Raw genomic sequence first — 24,933 nt, forward strand, 5'->3', positions numbered from 1 at the left:
CAAAGCCTGAATGGTTTAAAAGTTTCCCAGGTAATCCTAAAATTGTGTTGTTCGCACACTTTGGCTCAAATGGGTAGCAATCTCGATTTAATTTACTCATGTATGAAAAGGGGCTAAGCTAATTCATCTTCTAGCTCTAAATCTGATTGAAATGTAACCTCCATCTTGACTTTAAATATGTAATATAGAGCCAGTTTGTTGGATTAAAGAATTTTCAACAAAATCATCAATATGCAAGTCATTACCTTTTCTTTAAACTCAGTTATGAAAAAGTAAGTTATGGAAAATGTCATCATAATACCATTCCCCTTGTTAATATGTGAGGTGATATATGTTAACTAAACACTGTGGTAATCATTTCACAATACATACATGTATCAAATCATTTTATTTTTATGTCTTAGACTTATAAAATGTTGTATGTCAATTATATCTCAACTGAAAGAAAAAAAAGACCATTTCACATATAATCTTTAGACAGAGACTTACAATAGTGTTATCTGCATATGCCAGAGCTAAAACTTTGTATTTTTTTAAAAAGGTTGTAACAAACATGTTCTGTAATATGAATCAAAGTATTAGGGAGATTAAAAATAGCTTTGGGACTTCATCTTTGGATATTTTTACAAAAATATTTCATACCGTCCTTGACATCAGATGGTTTTCAGAACTATCACTTAACATTTCCAAATACAAAATTTTTCTTTGGAGGTTTCCTAGCATATAAAATGGTAAAACTTACCCCAGGTTATGCTTCCCTGAGTTTTGAAAAGTCGTTTAGTTTCTCAACAGGTTGTAATCATAGCAAATATTCACCATTTTGTTGAATTTGCTGTAGAGTCTGAATACATGGAGGAAAACTTTATACAGAATTCAGTTTATTATACCATTATATTAATCAACTACTTGTTTTCTGCTCCAAAGTTGCTAAGAGCAAAATTGCTTACTAATAAAAATTAAAGTTTAAAAAGTTATTTACAAGCAAATAAATGCATTCTCGTCCACATTCAGAAGTGTAGTTTTCATAGATATCACTATCATTATTTCAGACATCTTCATTTCTTGGAAATGCCTTGAGCCATACTCATTCATTTAAAAGGAACAGCTGTTTTTAAGTTGAAAGCACATATTAAACAAAATATAAAACAACAAACCTGTTAGAAAACACTTGAGCCTTTATGCGGTCTTGTCTTTTAAGAGGAAGACAATTAATTGCCACCAGGTTCCCTTATGCTCAGAAGTTAGAACCAAAATAGATTAATTCTGCTTCCAAATACAGGGGTTTCTAACTCCCTATTATTGTAAAGGTCTTAGATTCATTTGTGTTTATTCATAGTTGCCACGTGTTGGAGCATATCTTTAATATCTTTTGTGATAGGGGTGGAGGTTGTATTCCAAATAAATACTCTAACGTCTTACTGATTATAATCCCCAGTAATCAGAAAAAAAAAAAAAAAAAACACAACACCCAATTAAGTATCAAATATTGTACATTAAGTGTTGTTATTCCATAAATGCTCAAGAAATTTAGGATAAACCACTATCCACAGGGAAACCTCAAACTGCATGATCCAACAGCCCTTTGTTTCACAACAAATTTTGTAATGTTTGAATTTAAACAAAACCTGGTTAGAAATGCCTTTTCCAGGTTTTCAGAATACACTATAACTCTTATGAGATACACAGAAATAGAATATAAGAAAGTCTGGTTAAAAATTGAGTCTTTGGAAGGGGTGGGGGGGGAATGATCCTTTTTCCCCAGATTTTTTAATCAGTGATTGCAATGATTATCAATTTGTTTTACAAAGTTAAAAAAATATAAAAGTGATCAGGTTGATTAGTACAAAATTTTGCCTGAAAATAAATGGCTACATTTCACATAATAAACTATCTTGAAGATATAAAGAATAGAACCTAAGATTTTTTTTTAAGAGAAATTTTGTTACATAAATTAACTATGTCCCTTTGCAAATAGATTATGCAATGCCTGGGGTGAAAAGAAAAGGCTCCAAGGGAAAAAATGTATAGATCATGTTAGTAGAAGTGACAACACCTAAATACCTATGCTACTATAATGCCAGAAAAATGAATGGGGTATTTCAGTAAGACCTAAAATAGAAGTTCGCTACTTAAAATAGTAAATGTAAATACTTCCTTTGTTTTAAAAACAGTATGTAATTATTCATATCACTTTCAGGTATTTGATCATCAGTTCAGTTGTTTGCCAATAGTTTGTTTTCTTTTACACTCCTACACTACATTTAAACATGCATGTAAGAAACTACAGATTTAAAAAACATATTGCATTTTAGAGGACACTCTGAATAATCACACAGACATGGACCAACATTTATTACAAACAAGAAAAGAGCAGATCTATAAGAAAAGAGTACAGATTTTTTTAAAAAGAAGACTGCAAGCTGAAGTATAGAAAAGAAGTTGTGATCTATAATTTTCCCTGCATTTAAAAATCACATTGCTCAACATGTACAAAACATTATAACACAGTAGTTTAAACTGCTACTTAGAGGAATTAAAACAGTATAGACAGTGGAGAAGTTTATTTCAATTTAGGTCACCCATGATCCATCCTGAGTTCACTTCGATTTTCCAAGAAGAAAGGTATTTTTAAAGGTCATTTTTCCCAAGTAGAAAGGTTATTTTGAAAAACTGAAGTATGTACTTCACATCCCATTATAAGAAAAGGATTCACATCAAAATAGTTTTAATAAAAGGCAATCAATTCTCTATATACTTTTATTAAACAATTACAGCTTTCACAGACAGCAAGACACAATGTTGCTATTATCAGCAGTATTAACCTTCTTCATTTCTCTTTCAGCTAACAATTAAAAAATCATCCTAAGAAAATTTCTTATGAATGTGGCTCAATTAAAAACAAATTACTGCTAACACCAAGACATTGTAACTTACATGCTGTCACACTGATTACCTAGCTATATGAAAAGCTACAGTAACCAAAAGGGGGAAACAGAAAAACTATATATTTTTTCAATTCACTAATACTTAGTGACCATTCTAAAAAGGGGTTCATTATGAGCAAGCACTTAGGCTCTAAATGGATATCCCTTAACTTTAGTGTTTAAAAACTCTCATTTTTTAAACTCTAAAATATACTGCAGTGCAGATTTTAGACATCTGTCAACTAGAGATGTATTAAGATGTTTCCTTTGCTATTTTCATACCTTAACAATTAAGACTTTATACTTATAACTATATCACTTAAGAAGAGTCATATTGTTCGCTTCTATGATATTGCTAGACCACATAAAGTAGCATTTTGGAATTCAAGAGGAAAGTAATTCTATGAACTGGAGGCAAAATATGATCTCCTACACAATATATACAATACTAAAATAATTTGGCCTAATTTTGAAATTAGGTATGTATTATATATAGGTATATTAAATATATAGATGGTGGTCCTACATGTCCTTTCATTAGAACAAGAGAATTTTACCTTCAATAAGCAAAAAAAAAAAAAAAAAGTAGGTAATGAATTAAGGATGACATTTTAAAGTTCAAATTTTACAAAAGTATCTAAGTATTGCTAAATGCTCACTGATATGAGAAAAGATATACTGGCAAATATTAAAAATACCAGACAGTGTTATTAACTTCTTTACTAAAAATTATTTATAATGTGCTCCCATTTCCAATTGATATTCCAAGTTTAAAAGCAACCCTCTGACTCCCCAAATCCCCAAAACACCACTCCCCCTTGCCACTTTGTTCCTAAGCAGGATTTTCAAGAAGTTTCTCTGGGGAAGAAAAGTATCTCATTTTAAAAGATGTATGTACTTTCTATTAGAAAAGAACTAAATGTATTTGGACTCGCACAATAAATAAAAGAAACTTTACAATTTTCCCACCATGAAGTACTGAGTTACAACAAATGTCTTAACAAAACTTTATTTTCTTGAGAGTGCATACAGGATGTTATGCAAACACTGTTAGTAGTTCCTTTAATGTGAAGACATTCTTATTATTACTTCAGATTTTAATGCATCATAAATAGGCTATGTGTCTTCTTCAGAAATATTAAAGGCTACATTGAGTGATTAGGCCAAAAAAAACTTTAGCCCCTCACAGACTAAACAAAGTACATATGTGAAAATAAAAAAGAACACATTAGGAAAGAGAAAAACATTGCTCAGCATATGCATTTTTAAAATTTGCATTCAATGTAACATCTTAATTCCTAAACCAGAAATAAAAATTTAATGAAATACACATATATATTCTGTACCATTTTTTTTAATCAAAAGACGTTTTACACATACATTCATATTTGTGTGTCCAGGTGTGTGAAACTTCAAACATTACCAACTAAATAAATGTCAGACAACTGCTAACAGCTCTGAAATAGTATGTGAAATGAGCCAATTATTTAGACAACTTCAGCCCTTTGGAATAACATCTGGTCTGTCTTAGAATTTAGTTTTTATTTTTAGCTAGGAAGTGGAAGAAATAGACTCACTGCGCTTTATGCTTACAGAATGAATATCTAACAGCTAATTTCAGTTTAAATTATACCATAATAAAATGAATGAATTATAATTGAATATCTGAGGAACTGAAAGAAATTTCTAAAACTCAGAACATACTATTTCATTATACCATGTACCAATTATGTTAATTTCTGATGAGTTTGCAGAATATCTGCATATAAGCTAATATGTAAAGTCAAACTGGAATGAAGACCAAGTATATGTAGATGATCCTGGCTTCAGCATACTTCAGACAGTTTTATTCACTCACCTGGTGAATTTCATGCCAGTATACTCTGATGATTAGAAATACTAAGGAAGGAAATGGTCCAAGAGGATTGGTGATAAAACCTTAAGGACATGGTCTTGGTCCAAAATCACAACCAGACTCCACATAAGATACAATCTCTCTCACACATACAAACACACAAACACACATACCACATACACAATCACACAGAAAAACTTCAACACACACACACACACACAATGTTCCTGCTATTGTCCAGTAATTCCCCCACTCCCAACATAATACAATATAAACTATAACACAAATACAGTGAGTACACTGTAGCCTCAATTTAAATCTGCAGTTAGTTAGGTCCATTCTGAGGGACACATCACAGGTGACACTGTGCTGTGTTGAAGTCTGTTCAGTACTGCTGACTAAAGCCCTTTGATTTGTCCAAAACAGACCCACATACTATAAAATTTCAGTTATTGTGAAAATGTTATGACGAGGCTGCAGTGTACTTGATTATGTTGAGAATTTATATTATAAATTAATATTCAAATAAGAATACCTCATAAGTATAAATAAGTTATAAAAAGAAATGGATATCAATTTTCAGCTTAATGTGGATTATCAGCTATTCACATCTCACCCCCTCTCATTAATGTATCACCACAAAAATGATTATTTGGTGCCAACTGTTATCAATACATTAACATTTTATTATCATCTTGATTGCTAATTCTGATCTTCAAAAGTGAACATTTCCGTTCTAATCATAAACAAGAATGGGGCCTTTACTCTTTAAAATAAAAATGCCTGACTTCAAATTTCAAGACAGTTATAAAGAAAAAAAAACAAAATAAAAACAAAAAAAAACCCAATCAAAGTATCATTGGGTAAATTATGATTACATAGGTTTGAGTTCATATTAACTTATTACTGTATAATGTAAACTTTATCCTACAGAAAAACTTTAAAAATTACTGAAGTGCTTACATTTATTGACAAACCATGCATTTTCACAAAACTAAAATCCAAAATAATTTTTTACCTCAAGGTTTCATTTCACCAGAGACACTCAAAACACCCTATGAAACTAAAATAACATTTCGTATTTCCTTATAATACCAGATTCATTTGTAAATAGGAATAAAAAGAAAAATGAGTTCTAAATAAATGACACAGGAGGCAATAAATTGACACATGACAAGTAAATAAAAGGCTAAAGCACTCCAATACCATTGAAACTGTTTTAATGTTGTTGCAACTCCAAAATGCAACAATCATCAGCTTGTAAAGACCCAAATTTCAAAAATTCATTTTAATTACTCCTTCATACCTATTTTACAAAATAAAGGCAGAAGACATTTTAAATCCTCCTTGTCCTACTTGTGCTATCTATGTTCCTAATTTGTTTTCTATCACTACAGTGTATGTTGCAATTCCCATCAAATGCTATATAAGAAAAAATAAAATAAAATATTAACCTCTGCTTCAATGTACAGTTTCCAGAATCTGCCAGAACTGGGGAACTGGGCAACAAGGCGTTCATAAGTCTTCCGTGCTTTGTCTATAGGTTGATTCTAAAATTGAAAACCAATAAACAGCATTTACAATGTTAGGATTATGAAAATATTATTTACTGCAGAACCAAGTAGTGTGATTGGACCCATAGAGAAGGAAATGTAATCCTATATCACTAAACCTGTGCCTCTCGAATGAGAATGCTCCAAGCGTCAAGGTCATAAGGATTCTCTTCTAATTTCTTTTCGGCTTTCTTCACCTTCTCTGGGACATACTCAGCTGCCTAGGGGGAAGAAAAATAATGAACTCAAGTTACTGTTTTAAAAATCTCAGGACTAATTTAATCCAAGAACAATATATTAGTTCCCAGATGCAGTATCACAATAAGAAGCATGAAAACGTCCTCTTATAAAAGCCTTCATTTTCTGTAATCTAAATCACTTGCATAATAACAAATTCAAATGGACACATACCTAAAAATTAAAACATTTTTAAATTTAAATAAACCCATCTCTTTTTTTATGAAATAAAACACAGCAGCAGTTCTCCAACTTTTTAGACTTGGACCCCTTTTATACTCTAAAAAGTGAGTACACCAAAGAGTTTTCGTTTATGTAGGTTATTTCAGTATTTACCACGTTAGAAATTAAAACGGAGACAAAGTTAGATATTTATTCACATACAAATAATAATAAAAGTATTTACATGTTAACATAAATAAAATTTAATGAAAAATAACTTTAAAAATTCATTTAGATGATTATCCTTGTGACATATATTTGCAAATCTGTGTATAATAAATATGGTGGGCTTTAAAGTGCAGCTGGATTTTCACATATGCTTCTGAACTCAACCTACTGCCATATCAAATCATGTAAAAATTCCACTGTACACTCATGAGAATTAAAAGTGAAATAGGCAAATAATGTCTTAAATCTATTATGAAACAGTATGAACTCACAGATCAAAGTCTTAGGAACCCACAAGGTCCCTGGACCAACATTAAGAAACACTGCTATAGAGAATTCATCCTGAATCACAATGAAAAAGCATGAAATGACATGAAAACTTTATTTTGACGTAAAAGTTTTAAAAGCATGATTTACAAACTGTATATACAGCAAACTATATGAAACTGTACTTACAACTGTATACAAAAACTATTAAAGAAATCTACAATGAAAGAGACTGAAAAGACTGTAATTGTAAAATAGTAGTTATGTCTGGGTGATGTGTGGTAGATGGACAGCTGACTTCCCCCCCTTTCTCAGTATTTTCTAAACTCTTTAATAAAAGGTGGTTTTATTTTTATTATAGAAATACAATCTTAAAGCCAATACCTAAAAAAGTAGCCAGGACCCATGGCACACATACAAGCATTACTTTTCAAATTGTTGTTCACAATATTATTTTGTACCACAAAAAGAAACGGATACGAAATACGCCAGATAAATTTGCATGAAGTTTTGTTCTGCCTTTGTGGGAGGACTTCCTGAAATCGTAATACAGCAATGCTGTGCTGTGCTGTCATGTCCAACTCTTTGCAACCCCATGGACTACAGCCCGCCAAGGACCTCTGTCCATGGGGATTCTCTAGGCAAGACTACTGGATTGGGTTACCATGCCCTCCTCCAGGGGATCTTCCTAACCCAGGGATCGAACCCAGGTCTCCCACATTGCAGGTGGATTCTTTTACCATCTTAGCCACCACGGAAGCCCAATGTAGCAATAAATATTAGTAATATTCAAGAGAGGGAAGCATTGCCTCTAACATCTCTTCCCCCCTCACCTTCTTCAGTGGCACTTAATATATCACCAAGCAATTCTGTTGAATTACCAGTTGGGGAAAAAATTTTTAAGTCATGTGTTTAGGTGGGAAAAACTACCTGGAAGAAGTATACTTTCCTTTGGAATAAATCAAGTTTCCACCACTGATAAGTACACATTTAGAAAGGAAAATGTGTTTTAAAAGACTAATGTGATTTTCTATCAAAATTATGATGTCCTACTAATACACAAGAGCTTTCAGAAGCTTGCTCAAGAAACTAAAACTGGAAAAGTTTAATAAAGGAAAACCACTGGCCCCACTCATATACTAAACATGATACAGAATAAAAGAGTTCTGCAATGGTGATCAACCAATCACCGGATCAGGATGGTTCAGAAAGAGGATACATGGAAAATTAGCAAATAAAGGTGTTATTTGAAATCAGAATGTTGGGTTATTCAATGCATGATGCTAGAATAACTATCTTAGAACTGCAAAGTCAATAAAAGATGAATCCCAATTTTAACCATTCTATCAAATTAATTTCAGACAAATCAAAAACATTAAAAACAAAAACACAAGAAAGAACCATCAGAAAATGTACTGAAATTTATCTTTGTGTGGGAATGCTCTTTAAAAGCCTTTGAAAAGAGTAAACTTAATTTGTAAAGTTTATTTACATTTGTCCAGGGGGAAAGTATCACAATGAAAGTGAAAAGATGAACTTGAAAAAAATATCCCCAGCACATATGGCAAAATATTAAATTTATTAATATAACATCTAGTCACTAAAACATCAAAAACTAAAGAACAAAATGGGCAAAGTATTCAAACAGCTCATAGAAAAAGAACAATGAACTTTAAACACTGAAAACAAAACAAATATAAGCCATATAAAATAAGATATCAAAGGTATTTTATAATTAACACTGCACTGGCAAAGATATTATCAAATCAAATCAGTCCATCCTAAAGGAAATCAGTCCTGAATATTAATTAGAAGGACTGATGCTGAAGCTAAAACTCCAATACTTTGGCCACCTGACGCAAAGAACTGACTCACTGGAAAAGACCCCGATGCTGGGAAAGACTGAAGGCAGGAGTAGAAAGGGACGACAGAATAAGGTGGTTGGATGGTATCACCGACTTGATGGACATGAGTCTGAGCAAGCTCCAGGAGTTGGTAATGGACAGGGAAGCCTGGCGTGCTTCCGTCCACGGGGTCACAGAGAGTCAGACACGACTTAAGTGACTCAACTGACTGACTGAACTGGTCAAGATATGTATAAACAGACATTCTCAAACTGTTGGCAGGAGCAAGCAGTAATACTGACCAAAAGGTAACATGAATATCTGACCCTGCATTCCAGTTCTACTTATCCTACTCTGCTAAGTCACGTTAGTGGTGTCCAACTCTGTGCGACCCCATAGACGGCAGCCCACCAGGCTCCTCTGTCCCTGGGATTCTCCAGGCAAGAACACTGGAGTTGGGTTGCCATTTCCTTCTCCAGTGTGTGAAAGTGAAGTCGCTCAGTCGTGTCCGAGTCTTCGCAACCCCATGGACTGTACCCTACCAGGCTCCTCCGTCTACGGGATTTCCCAGGCAAGAGTACTGGACTGGGGTGCCATTGCCTTCTCCTTATCCTACTCTACATGTATACAAAGATATGCACAGAATACTCAGCTATGTGGCTGTTTGTTGCTGTGCAAGACTAGGAATAATTTAAATAATCAAAAAAAAGAAACTGGTTAAATAAATTATGGAATTTGCAACCACCAAAAGAACAAACAAGGCAGGTCTATAAACAGCAACATGGGACATAATAGCCAGTTAAAAAAAAAGTAGGTGTGGCTGGGGAGATACACGCACACCACATACAAGTGTACTTTACACATCGTATACATACTCTTCTGCTGTTTGAAGTTTTACTGTTCACCTGAAAAATATTTCCTCAGTGCCTATTATGTGCATTGTTTAAGGGGCATCTGGGATACAAAACAAAGACTTTCAGTTTACTTCTTGACAAAACAAATTTTAAAAATATTTTAAAATAAATGAGGGTTTGTAAGATATGAATCATAAAATATTAATGATATTAATGATAAAATAAGTAAATATGATACTTTAAATTACAACCTAAAAATCAGCTAAGCTAATCAAAGCTACTAAAAATAACAATTAGTATTTCAAAGCAGTCTGATGGGAGGCCAAATCATTCAAATTCACGTCTTCAAAATTAACCTACCAAATTAGATAATGTATACTCTACTTATATGCAGAGTACATCATGTGAAATGCCTGGCTGATGAATCACAAGCTGGAATCAAGACTGCCAAGAGAAATATCAACAATCTCAGATATGCAGATGATACCACTCTAAGGGCAGAGTATGAAGAAGAACTAAAGAGCTTCTTGATAAGGGTGAAAGTGGAGAATGAAAAAGCTGGCTTAAAACTCAACATTCAAAAAACTAAGATCATGGCATCCAGTCCTAACACTTCATGGCAAATAGAAGGGGAAAAGTGGAAGCGGTGGCAGATTTTATTTTTTGGGGCTCCAAAATCATTGTTGACAGAGACTGCAGCCATGAAATTAAAAGACACCTGGTTCCTTGGAAGAAAAGCTACGACGAACTAGAGAGCATATTAAAAAGCAGAGACAACACTTTGTCAACAAAGATCCACACAGTTAAAGCTATGGTTTTTCCAAAAGTCATGTACAGATATGAGAGTTGGACCATAAAGAAGGCTGAGCACCAAGGAATTGATGCTTTTGAACTGTGGTGCTGGAGAAGACTCTTTAGAGGCCCCTGAGTAGCAAGGAAATCAAACCAGTCAATCCTAAAGGAAATCAACCCTGAATACTCACTGAAAGGACTGATGTTAAAGTTGAAGCTCCAACACTTTCGTTACTTGATGCAAAGAGCCAATTCACTGGAAAAGACTCTGATACTGGGAAAGATTGAAGGCAAACAGAGAAGAGGGAAGCAGATGAAATGGTTGGATAGCATCACCAACTCAATGAACATGAATTTGACCAAACTCTGGGAAATACTGAAGGACAGGCAAGTCTGGAGTGCTGCAGTTCATGGGGTTGCAAAGAGTTGGACACAACTTAGTGATTGAACAACAACACATACCATAATCTGCAGAACAGAGAAACTCAGAAGATGGCATCTAATATCTGACCAGCATAACTGCAGCAAGGATAAAAGTCTCCTTATGAAATAAAATAAGCCATTCATTTAGTGATTCTCAACCCTGGCAGCACATCAGAATCACCTTGGGTAAAGAGCATTTAAAAAGATACTCAAGTCTCACTCTGGATCATTTGAAATAAAATCTCTAGGAATGAGCCTGAACTGTCACTGTTTTTAAAAAAACTCTTCAGGTCCAATTCAAGAGACATAAGGGATGCAGGTTTGATCCCTGGGTTGGGAAGATTCCCTGGAGAAGGGAATGGCAGCCCAGTCCAGTATTCTTGCCTGGAGAATCCCACGGACAGATGGAGCCTGGCAAGCTGCAGTCCACAGAGTTCGAAAAAGCCAGACATGACAGCATCAAGTGGCACACAGCACCAGGTGGTCGCAATGTGCAGCTGAGTTGAAAGTAAGGGCTCTGGCTCAGTGGTAAAGAATCCACCTGCCAATGCAGGAGACGGGCAACCCACTCCAGTATTCTTGCCTGGTAAACCCTTTGGACAGAGAGACTGGTGGGCTACAGTCCAGGAGGTCACAAGAGTCAGACACGATTTAGCAACTAAACAACAACAAGCAGTTCCAAACTTTTTTTTTTTTTTTTGGTACCGCTGTACCTTCTTGCCACTGATGTCCGTGGGAACTTTCACAGGATAATGTTCTCAAATATACAAAATAAACTATGTAGGATTCAATTATACTGAAATATAATTATCTAAATATCTTAAAGTTTTACACAGTAACAAACACTTATCACATGAAATCTAGTGAGTCTACTGATGAGTGCTAATAGCACTGTGAATCCTTCTGTCCCAGTCACACAGCTGTTGCTAACAGTACTAGCATGGTTTCTTGCCCACATTCATAATAGAAGGCTTGATTTCAGTTAAAATCAGTGAAAATAGTTTTATTTTGTCCATTCAAGTTCATGGAACACCAAAAATTGTATCAATAGACACCTGGAGGAAGGAGTTACCATGGACTAAGAAGCCCAAGGAAAGGATGATGGATCAAATGTAAAACAAAACATTTATTGACCATCTACTATGTTAGGCACTAATCACCACTCCTTGTTAAATAACCAATAATCCCATTCTATAATAAAAAATATAATTAAATTACATGAATCTGCCCAAAGTCCAGTTAAATCTGGCAGAATTATGAATCAGCTCTTTGCAGAATCTTTTACAATGGTAAATGTTTTCCTCCGGACAAGAATGTAGTCAAATGTTTGTAAAAGAATCTATATATATAATTCTCTATCAACTGAATTAATAGAAGATAACTGAAACGGCCCAGTATCCTCTAGTAGTTAAAGGCCACATTTCTCACAATAAGAAGTCATTCATTGTCACAGATATGAACCAGTTGGGTAACCAAAGAGTGTAACATTTTTGTTTTGTGGTCTGGCTACTGTATTTGCTGTTGAGCAAATGAAAATGGAAGTTTTCTAGAATCAACAAGTAGACTGAGGCTTCATAAAGAACAGAGTTGTATTACTGGGTTGGCCAAAAAGTTCACTTGTCATTTTCCACAACACCTTACAGAAAAACTTGTTCTGGCCAACCCAATATTATTTTCTGAATCTGTTGCCAGATCAGAGAAATAAGTCACTTTAAGAAAACTTGTCTCAAGTTTCTAGTGCCCATTTGTAATGGAATGAGGTCAGAACTCTGTTTAGTTATAGCCAAACAGCCATCTCATGTTTACATGTCCCAAAAACAACTATAAAGAAACTATCAAAATCCAGCTTGTCTTTGGAATACCTGTAATTCTATTATCATCCTATAGGGGGATGTTAATGGGGAATAGGATGGGCCCCAAATCAAATGAGCAGAACAAAGGCTGGACTAGTTCAGTTCCCAATGCATGCACATTTAATGATACTAGTAGGACATTGGGAGCTGCTTTGATTTGCACAATTTTAAAAATCAGAAACATTATAAGACTGTAAGAAGTATACAGATACACATCAACATATACTATTTCAAATGGGTACAAAAATCAGAAAAACTTGTGAAGCAGATGACAGACTTTTTTTGTAGAAGGCAAAAATGCTGCTGAGGAACTACCTGAGTGTGTGTTCTATGAACAATTTTTCTAGTCGTAGAGTATTGCTAAAATACCAACTTCTCTCTGAAGAATTCCCCCATGGACAACTGACTTAAAGGATGGAGGTAGGATACATTATACATGTTTGACTTTTTAATAATAGCTTTATTGAGACAATCAAATTCCATACAATTCACCCATTTAAAATGTAAAATTCAATGCTTAAATTTAGTATATTCACTATCACAATAAATTTTAGAACATTTTTACCACCCTAAATAAAAACCCATACCCATTAACTGGCATTCCCATTTCCCAATCCGTCTAGGCCTATGCAACCACCAATCTGTTTCCATAAATGTGTAGGCATTTCATGTAAATAACACAATGTGTTTTGTTTCTGACTTTCACTTTGCATGTTTTCAAACTTCATGTCTTCATATCAGTACTTTCCAGTGCCAAATATTGAACTGAATGGATATCCCACATTTTACTAAACAGTCGATGGACATTTGGATTATTTCTAGTTTTTGAGTGGAGCTCCTTTTGTATTTTCTTTTTACTTAGGTGTATACCACTCCAGTACTCTTGCCTGGCAAATCCCATGGACGGAGGAGCCTTGTGGGCTGCAGTTCATGGGGTCGCTAAGAGTCAGACACGACTGAGCGACTTTACTTTCCCTTTTCACTTTCATGCACTGGAGAAGGAAATGGCAACCCACCCCAGTGTTTTTGCCTGGAGAATCCCAGAGACAGGGGAGCCTGATGGGCTGCCGTCTGTGGGGTCGCACAGGGTTGGACACAACTGAAGCAACTTAGCATACCCAGAAGTAAAACTGTTATGCCATAAAGCAAACTATGTAACACTCTGAAGAAGTGTCAGACTGTTTTCCAAAGTGACTGAACCATTTTACAGTTCCACCAGTAAAAGGGCTCCAATTTTTCTTACATTCTGACCAACACTTGGTATTATCTACCTTTTTGATAATTTTAAATGACAGTAGAGTGGTATCTCATTGTAGTTTTGATCTTTATTTCACTGGTAGTTAGTGAAGTTCAACACTTTTCATGTTTTTATTGGCTATTTGTATATAGTTAATGTCCTTCCAGATACCTTGCCCATTTTATTTTTTTTGTTATTGCATTGCAAGTGTTTTTACATATTATAGCTATTAGTTAATTATTGGATATATAGTTTACAAAAATTTTCTACCCTTCAGTTGGTTGTCTTTTTACCTTCTTTTTGCTATGGGAAGCTAACTCAGAGAAACAGAACTTACAATATTGTCTCACAGGTTCCATGCATTATTTCAATGGTTCTCAAACTTCTTATAGAGAATCACTTTGCAGTCTTACAACTGAGGAACTAGAGACACTTTATAAAATGTGGGTCAAATCTATCAATATTATATTAGAAATTAAAACTGCAAAAATTTTAATGTTAATTCATTTAAAAATAAATTTCTAATTTTAGTTAAAAATATTTTCCAGGACAACAACAAATTAGTGAAAATGATGTCACTGTTTTACATTTTTGTGATCTCTTTAACATCTGGCTTCTGCTTTCAATCTGCTGCAATATATCATTTTTGATGAAGACCAAAAAATACAATTATGTAGTCTGAAAAAGAAGAAGCATTTTTAATAATCTTTTCTTACAATTGTCATGTGTCATGGATATGCCACATAGCTTCTGGGAAAGTGAGGCTGCAAACCACCGTCTATACAATAGTTTAATTTATATTAGGTAGTTGTCAATAGGGTGGGGTGTGGAGAAGTGACAGACATTTATATTAATGATTTTAAATGTATCAGTCAGCTCAGTTCAGTCACTCAGTTGTGTGCAACTCTTTGTGACCTCATGGACTGCAGCATGCCAGGCCTCCCTGTCCATCACCAACTCCCAGAGTTTACTCAAACTCATGTCCACTGAGTCAGTGATGTGTATAATCTAACTTAATTTCTTCTTTCCATTTCCACCAGGGAAGTAAAACTTGGGACAGGAAAAAAAAAAAAAAGTACTTCACTTTCTTCAAATAGCTATTTTTGTGATATATGGAGAGAGTGTTATGCTGGAGGTCATATGTAAATTAAATTCAAATAGAAGTCAGTGAAAATTTAAACCAAGTGATAAAAATCAAAAGTATGTAGAGAGGGATATAGTAAGTTAAAGAATGTAAAGCTACATCAGCTTTTTGACCAAGAGTTTTGATGATCTTTGCAACAGAACTAGCAGAGTCACAAAACTAGTTTTATAATGAGTATTTTCCATTCATGAGTGACTAAATATAGTAGGGACTACCAGACCACCTGACCTGCCTCTTGAGAAACCTATATGCAGGTCAGGAAGCAACAGTTAGAACTGGACATGAAACAACAGACTGGTTCCAAATAGGAAAAGGAGTATGTCAAGGCTGTATATTGTTACCCTGCTTATTTAACTTCTATGCAGAGTACATCATGAGAAACGCTGGGCTGGAAGAAGCACAAGCTGGAATCAAGATTGCTGGAAGAAATATCAATAACCTCAGATATGTAGATGACATCACCCTTATGGCAGAAAGTGAAGAGGAACTAAAAAGCCTCTTGATGAAAGTCAAAGAGGAGAGTGAAAAAGTTGGCTTAAAGCTCAACATTCAGAAAACGAAGATCATGGCATCTGGTCCCATCACTTCATGGCAGGTAGATGGGGAAACAGTGGAAACAGTGTCAGCCTTTATTTTTGGGGGCCCCAAAGTCACTGCAGATGGTGATTGCAGTCATGAAATTAAAAGACGCTTACTCCTTGGAAACAAAGTTATGACCAACCTAGACAGCATATTCAAAAGCAGAGACATTACTTTGCCAACAAAGGTCCATCTAGTCAAGGCTATGGTTTTTCCAGTGGTCATGTATGGATGTGAGAGTTGGACTGTGAAGAAAGCTGAGCGCAGAAGAATTGATGCTTTTGAACTGTGGTGTTGGAGAAGACTCTTGAGAGTCCCTTGGACTGGCAAGGAGATCCAACCAGTCTATACTAAAGGAGATTGAAACTCCAATACTTTGTTTGGCCACCTCATGCAAAGAGTTGACTCATTGGAAAAGATCCTGAGGCTGGGAGGGATTGGGGGCAGGAGAAGGGGACGACAGAGGATGAGATGGCTGGAATGCATCATCGACTCGATGGACATGAGTCTGAGTGAACTCTGGGAGTTGGTGATGGACAGGGAGGCCTGGCATGCTGCAATTCATGGGGTCACAAAGAGTTGGACACAACTGAGCGAATGAACTAGTAACTGATAAATATAGTAGGGAGAGAAAAATCAGTTAAATACTATCAAAGGCCTCAGTTCAGTTCAGTTGCTTGACTAGACGGACCTTTGTTGGCAAAGTATATCTCTGCTTTTGAATATGCTGTCTAGGTTGGTCATAACTTTCCTTCCAAGGAGTAAGCGTCTTTTAATTTCATGGCAGCAATCACCATCTGCAGTGACTTTGGAGCCCCCAAATATAAAGTCTGACACTGTTTCCACTGTTTCCCCATCTATCTGCCATGAAGTGATGGGACCAGATGCCATGATCTTTGTTTTCTGAATGTTGAGCTTTAAGCCAACTTTTTCACTCTCCTCTTTCACTTTCATCAAGAGGCTTTTTAGTTCCTCTTCACTTTCTGCCATAAGGGTGGTGTCATCTGCATATCTGAGGTTATTGATATTTCTTCAGCAATCTCGATTCCAGCTTGTGCTTCTTCCAGCCCAGCGTTTCTCATGATGTACTCTGCATAGAAGTTAAATAAGCAGGGTGACGATATACAGCCTTGACGTACTCCTTTTCCTATTTGGAACCAGTCTGTTGTTCCATGTCCAGTTCTAACTGTTGCCTCCTGACCTGCATACAGGCTTCTCTAAGAGGTAGGTCAGGTGGTCTGGTATTCCCATCTCTTTCAGAATTTTCCACAGTTGACTGTGATCCAGACAGTCAAAGACTTTGGTGTAGTCAATAAAGCAGAAATAGATGTTTTTCTGGAACTCTCTTTGCTTTTTCCATGATCCAGCGGATGTTGGCAATTTGATCTCTGTTTCCTCTGCCTTTTCTAAAACCAGCTTGAACATCTGGAAGTTCATGGTTCACATACTGCTGAAGCCTGGCTTGGATAATTTTGAGCATTACTTTACTAGCGTGTGAGATGAGTGCAATTGTGCAGTCGTTTGAGCATTCTTTGGCATTGCCTTTCTTTGGGATTGGAATGAAAACTGACCTTTTCCAGTCCTGTGGCCACTGCTGAGTTTTCCAGATTTGCTGGCATATTGAGTGCAGCACTTTCACAGCATCATCTTTCAGGATTTGGAATAGCTCACTTGGAATTCCATCACCTCCACTAGCTTTGTTTGTAGTGATGCTTTCTAAGGCCCACTTGACTTCACGTTCCAGGATGTCTGGCTCTAGGTGAGTGATCACACCATCATGATTATCTGGGTCGTGAAGATCTTTTTTGTACAGTTCTTCTGTGTATTCTTGCCACCTCTTCTTAATATCTTGTGCTTCTGTTAGGTCCATACCATTTCTGTCCTTTATCGAGCCCATCTTTGCATGAAATGTTCCCTTGGTATCTCTAATTTTCTTGAAGAGATCTCTAGTCTTTCCCCTTCTGTTGTTTTCCTCTATTTCTTTGCATTGATCGCTGAAGAAGGCTTTTAATCTCTCCTTGCTATTCTTCAGAACTCTGCATTCAGATGCTTATAACTTTCCTTTTCTCCTTTGCTTCTCGCTTCTCTTCACAGCTATTTGTAAGGCCTCCTCAGACAGCCATTTTGCTTGTTTGCATTTCTTTTCCATGGGGATGGTCTTGATCCCTGTCTCCTGTACAATGTCACAAGCCTCTGTCCATAATTCATCAGGTACTCTGTCTATCAGATCTAGTCCCTTAAATCTATTTCTCACTTCTACTGTATAATCAGAAGGGATTTAGGTCATACCTGAATGGTCTAGTGGTTTTCCCTACTTTCTTCAATTTAAGTCTGAATTTGGCAATAAGGAGTTCATGATCTGAGCCACAGCCAGCTCCCGGTCTTGTTTTTGCTGACTGTATAGAGCTTCTCCATCTTTGGCTGCAAAGAATATAATCAACCTGATTTTGGTGTTGACCATCTGGTGATGTCCATGTGTATAATCTGCAACGTTTTTCTCCATTTATTTTATCAATGTATTCAAAACCAACTTTGAAGGTCCAAGTATCTTCAATCCCTAACCTAAGTGGTTTACAAACTCATTTACTTAAATATTACTGTGATACTCATTTCCAATGAAGATTTTCAGCCTCACCTACAGAATCTATTACAACATATCTAAAATTGAGGTACAGGCAATAATGAAGCACCTAAGTGAATATGATACAATGGACCACTGACTCCATGTTGAGAACCACCACCTAATCCATCTGTTCTATAAATACGTGTTTCCCCAAATGTTGTTTCCTCAAAAATAAAGCAGAATCAGACCCAAGTCATTCCTTTTGTTGTTGTTGTTAAAATATTAAGAAAACTGCAAATACTAAATGTTTCAACTCGTAAGTTTCTCTTGGTAGTCTTTTTCCAAAATCAAAACTAGACTAGAGTAGTACTCTGCAAGACTATTCAAGTAACTAAGCCAATTCATATGCCTAAGGCATCCAGAACTAAGGTGACATTAGTACTGGATGCCAGCCTAGTCCTATGTTCCTTTACCAGTGCGACAAAACTACTAGATGTTTTCAGTGAACAAATCTGAATATATATCCTGCATATAATCCCTTCAAATCTTTCAAAAACTTAAATCTACTAAACGTACAACCATTTCAAAAACTTAGAATAAGCAGGCTAACAGTTATTGGTCTAAATAATTATACTTATCATACTTACTTCTTACATTTGTTTATTCATTCGCTAGGAAACAAACAGCTTCGAAGTATTTGTTTTATACATAAAAATCTTAATCTTTTAGAATGTGAAAAACGCAGCTTCTTTTGATCAGGAGGGACCAAAATATTAATTTATTTGATAAGCTAAGTGAAACACTAGAAAGACAACAATTAAGAATACTTTTACCTTTCGGGTTTTAATAAAAATTTACTGCCTATTATAAACTATCCATTAATCTAAAATTAGGTTAAACATTTGCCCAACTAAAATCTCTTTTAAAATCAATCTCACACCATTACCAACTATTCATTAAAAACAAGAAGACTCAAATTCACAACTAGGTCTTGTCTAAAAAAGAATAAAGATTTAGAGATAATGGCAGAAAAGTCGAAAACTATGAATTGTTTTTTGCAATCATCCACTTAATAGATACAAACATCTGAATAGATTTTACCATTCTGGAAGGCCTATCTAGGATGCAAATTTTTGTGTTCCTAAGGAAGAGAGAATGCAGTCTCGTCTAACACAACCTCCCTCTGTTGTACTTTTCAGGAAAACCAGTACTGTAAACACAGATCTATCTCTCTTAGGAACAATTACTGCCAGATATAGTATCCTCTATAGTAAATTTCCTCAAGAAATATTAACAATAAGATCAAATCAACCTTGCCTGTCCAAAACTGTTACACTAAGTATCACTTAAAACAGGACAGGGGAAAGTTAGAAAAGGCTATTACAGAAAGATTTTGTTAAAAACAGATAAAAATAATTGTATCCAAAGAAAAGACTATCATATAACGTATATTCTTGGCTTTTTCACTTCCTCTTCTAACCTTCACACACATCCACTTAGGTTTAAAATAGGCACTATTTCCTTTTAACCACTACTAGATACTAATCGTTACTCAACAAAATAAGTCAGGTTTCAACAGTTTTATCTTTCTTTCCTAATTAATAAGTACAAAATAGAACACATATTTCTCATATTTTCTATATCTTCCTAAACTTATTTTTCACCAAAAGCAAAACACTTCTATGGCCCTGAATTCTCCTCTTTGTTAAGAACTTTATTAGCCATTAATTTGAGCTTCTTCAAGTCACATAATTCTTCCCCCCACCCCTCCAAAGTAAAGATCATTCTTTTTATACTTCAGGCCTTCCTAACTCTAGGATAGGCTATGAATTGTTTGAAAACTGAAATCTTATTTCTGAAAGACAAAAGTGTAGAATCAGAAGTTTAGGGACTTAAAGCTTCATCTGAATTGACTTGGCCAAATACATTTCTCCCTTCCTCTTTTTCTGTTGGTCAACAAAACTTTAGAAACCATTCACTCTTATGCCCAAAATACTTTATTTTGTATTATCAGTAATTATAAGCACCTATCTTCCCAAGAAGATACAATTCTATAAAATTTTCTAACATATAGCATATGGCCTGAGTGCAAAAATTTATCCATTTCACCTTTAATTACCAAAACAGTGATCTAGGTTTTTAAGGTGAATAAGGCAACCCTTTGAATTCTAAACTCAGTGAACGAACTCGAAATAGCCTATTAAATGCTGTAGAGGTGGCGCACAAGGTAAAATGATGTGAAGAATGAGATCAAAAGTTGAATCAAGCAATTAGAAAAAAGTGTACAAGATAAAAATAGAGCCATAATTCCACGGGGGAACCAGATGTGCTTTTGTCAGGGGGGAAATCTATATGCATGTGGTTCTGTCATGACTAAACTGGCAAAAACAGTAAACACGAGGCTCCAGAATATCCACCAACACTGCAAAGTAATTTAAACAGCACTCTAAATGTAAAACAGAACATCCTTACAAGAGTTAAAAAAAAACCACACACAATAAACCTCACTCTTGATTTTGCTTGTCTACAATCATTTCCCTCTTTCAAAGAGCACAAATCCAGAGATTCAGTACCAAGAAATGACCATCTATATTTTTGAATACATTTCAAATTATGAATTTGAATTATTAATACATAATTTTGAATAACAAATGTAAAATATTTTCAGGTTTACTGAACAAATTATCATTTTTTTTGAGTTTCAATGCTAAACAGCTAAAAGAAATCTACAATTCATATCTCGAAGAAGGGAAACCCCTTGGCATCTTTCCAAAGCAAATCTACCATTCAGAGTGGTTTTGATCTTCTTCTCATTATTCAAGTTTTGTTTAGTCTTTTTTTCCCCCTTGTCCATCATCACTCAATTTTCCCAAATTTTCACTGACTGTTGCCTTACACATCAAGCAAGCTAGCTGATTCATATTTTTGATCATGTCACCCTTCAAGGTATTAACCACTGTTCCAGTTAAAAGTTGAATAATATCATATCTGGGATTTGCTTCAAAGTAATGGAGGTGGGGGGCTTCCCAGGTGGCTCAGTGGTAAAGAATCTACCTGCCAAGTAGGAAATGCGGTTTCGATCCCTGGGTTGAAAGATCCCCAGAATAAGGAAATGGCAACTCACTCCAGTCTTCTTGCCTGGGAAATCCCAAGGACAGAGAAGAGTGGCAGGCTACAATCTATGGGATTGCAAAAGAGTCAGACATGACTTATTGACTAAATAACAACAACAAATGGAGGTGGGAAGAGTAAGTGAAAGTATGGAGAAAACAGGTTTAGCTGTGGCAAAGCTCTGTAATAGAAGCATCATATACTATTCTTTTTTTCTTGCATGTTTGAAATGTATCTTTAAAAAATTCAAAAGATTATATGAAGATAATTCTTTGTTGGTCATCAGATGTCAAAAAATGTCTTACAGACTGATGGAAAAAATATATAGGATACAGGAAGCACCATAAAAGTTAGGACAAGTTAAGCATAAAAAAAAAAAAGTTATAGCTGAATTTAACATAGTAAATTCAGAAAACACCATAAATCCACAGCAATATTCAATCTTTAAAAAGGAGGGGAAAAGAAAACAGGAATTTCTTCTTTGAGGAAAAGTATGAGCCAGTAAGTAGAGACAGAATAGAATTTTTTTTTAAAAAATCACAATTTGCCATTTCCAAGGAAATAACTTATTTATTCAAGGATTATCAATTGACAATAAATAACTAGATACAAGGTTATTGAGGAACACAGTTATCGACCCACAGATTACTAACTGCAAAGGGGGAAATAATCCTTTACAATGAAAAGACCCAGCAGTCATTACCCTAACCAAGTGAACAAACTTAAACCATTGCTGACAGAGGAATAACCTAGCATGAAGTGCTTTTTGATGTGATGCTGTATTATACACAAAAATATTTAACCTGAGTATTATCAAAGCTCTGAGTTTAGACAGAACTGTTACTTTCCAGGAAATACAGAAGATGAAAGAACAAGTTAAATGATACCTCACACACACACATCAAATAAACCCAGACAGAAAATGAGAAGTTCTACAAGAGAACTGTTCTGGATTCTTCAAATAGACAATAAATATCCTAGGCGACAAAAAATAGAGGGACTATTCAAGAGACATAATCAAATGATGCAAATAACCTACATTATAGATTCTGATTTTTAAAATAATAAAACCCTCTGAATCACACTGCCTTCTGGAGAAACTGAGGAAATTTGAATATGAACTAATTTTTAGAAGTAATACGGTATTACTATTAATTTTCTTAGATGGGAAATGGTATAATAGTTATAAAATAGCATTAAGGTCTTTATACTGTATAAGAGAAGCTGAAATAAGGGGGGCTGAATATGTGTTGACTTACTTTCAAATAAACATGTACAAGATATAAAGCAAATATGGCAAACACTCAACAACTGTGGATTCTAGGTGAAGACCTGTACTATAGGCATTCACTGCACTTATGTCCTAAACTTGGCACATAAAACTAATGGGTGAAACTTTTTTCAAAAAATTACCACTGTCTCTCCCACTTAAAACACCACAGTTCTCAGTTGAAAAGGTCATGGCACCATTTCAGTGTGTTTACAATTTTAGATAAATTTAAGAATTAACAATGAATTCGTGAAACTTTCAACGAAAACCTTAATACATTACTCCTCCTCCACTTGCAGTTAACAAAACATGAACCCAGAAAAAGGGTAGTATATGTAAACACATATGACGTAACAATTTAAAGACTGCAAATCTGGGGCATTCTAACAGGATGTAAAATGTAAATACTGAAAATTTCAGGACAGAAATTTGTCGACAAGCAAACACAAAATTCAGTTTATCCAAACTTGAACGACAATAAAATTTATAGTCACTCTATTCTATTCAGTAGAAACATTTCAATTTTGCCTCATCTCTGTCAGCCTCCAAGAACACTTCCCACTCCACAAGCCGGGCACTTGAAAAACGGAAACGTAAGTGTATTTCGTTGCTATGGCAATGGGAAATTTCAAGAACTCGAACTTGAAATCTGCAGTCTATCTAGCCTCCATTTTAAAAACCATTTACCTAAACATACTAAACATAAATCGAAAAAAAAAAAAAAACCTGACATCTTTCATAAAATATCAGTTTCCTCTTTCAAACTAAAAGGTAAAGACTATCCTACAAAATTCTGAATAAAAAGCAAAAGGAACAGATCATTTAACAAAAACCCTGAATTTTTTAATACTTATATGTCACATATCCAGTACTAAAACAGCTGTTTTTATTTACAGTGTCCATATCGAACTTCTCATTTCTGATATATCAAACTCTACAATTATCTGTGTCGTTGGAAAAACGAAAATGAAATACTAAGGGAGGGAGCGGGAGAAAGCCACAGAATTCCCAACTTGGCATAACGATCCACTCCTAAACTGCTTCCTCCCTCATTCGCTCTGGCGATAATCTATTTCTTCAGATCAGTTTCATCTCAAATTATTTCTCAAACTAGTAACCAGTTTTTGAGTACAGTGTATATCGGAAAGACGGTTGGAGAGAAAGAACACTTTCAAGTTTTTCGAAAACAGCGAGTACACGTTAAAATAATCCATTCCTAACCCCTAAACACCAAAATGGTATTAAAGGAAAGAATCTCACCGGCTAAGTCCCATAAACCTAAACAGGACGAAGTAGTTTCCCAGCTATTGTCTAAATCAAATATTTGTTCATATTAACCTCTAAGACAGAGAAGCCAAAAAAGTTTCAAATCTCAGTCAGATCTCGCTCCCCATTCCCACGTACTTCTGTACCCAGCCCTTGGGATTCATTAAACCCCTGATTCCTTCCTCAAGCGAATATGGCTGGAGTACTCGGACGAACAGAGACGTGGAGAGAAGAGGTCGCCACGAGGCCCCACCACTCTCCTTCCTCACCTGCTCCGTGGCTCCGTCTCCTGACATGGCCTCAGCCGATTAGAATTACGAACTGGCCCGCGATGCCAAGCTAGAAAAGAAAAATTAAACTAAAAACCACCCCAAACCAGTAAAGTTGCCCCCTGCCCTGCGGAGCCAGACGGCCAACACGAATCGCCACCGCCCACTCAGATATGAATTAAAATGGCTCCGTCCCGGCCGGCCGAGTAGGGGATGTGGCTTCTGCATTAACTTCCGGGGCAGTGGGCAGAGCTAAGAGCGCAAACTCCTAGGTTACTCAACCGCGCAGAAGCAGAAAGACCCCAGGGGGCGGGTCTAGTGCCTGTACTGACGTCACAGCCCTGCACTAGCGAGGCTCTTCTCGAGAGAGCTGCAACCGGCTGGGAGGCGGGAAACTGTTTCTCTTGGAGGCTTCTACGCCTTTTGCAATTTAATTATCAACCTGCGGAGCCGGGCTCTTACCTGTTAAAGCCTGAAATCGGTTCAGTTCAGGCAAACTGGC

The 24,933-nt window shown here is 35.5% G+C and overlaps 1 protein-coding gene across 2 annotated transcripts in view; it reads right to left on the minus strand.

Annotated features, from left to right (window-relative positions):
* Positions 1 to 24,664, minus strand: part of CSTF3 (cleavage stimulation factor subunit 3) — a 68,729-nt gene extending 44,065 nt beyond the window's left edge. Inside the window, exons 1-3 of one of the 2 annotated variants that reach the window (XM_070804010.1) lie at positions 24,432 to 24,663; positions 6,452 to 6,553; positions 6,234 to 6,329 (exon numbers count right to left, since the gene is read on the minus strand). In XM_070804010.1, coding sequence (XP_070660111.1) covers positions 6,234 to 6,329; positions 6,452 to 6,553; positions 24,432 to 24,458 — 225 coding nt within the window. In that variant the 5' untranslated portion in view covers positions 24,459 to 24,663. Of the gene's footprint in view, positions 1 to 6,233; positions 6,330 to 6,451; positions 6,554 to 24,431 lie in introns of both variants that reach the window. The other variant, XM_070804011.1, reaches the window with a different exon arrangement.
* Between the last annotated feature and the right edge of the window lie 269 nt (positions 24,665 to 24,933).

Source organism: Bos indicus, chromosome 15 (genome assembly GCF_029378745.1).
Source record: "Bos indicus isolate NIAB-ARS_2022 breed Sahiwal x Tharparkar chromosome 15, NIAB-ARS_B.indTharparkar_mat_pri_1.0, whole genome shotgun sequence".
NCBI lineage: Eukaryota > Metazoa > Chordata > Mammalia > Artiodactyla > Bovidae > Bos > Bos indicus.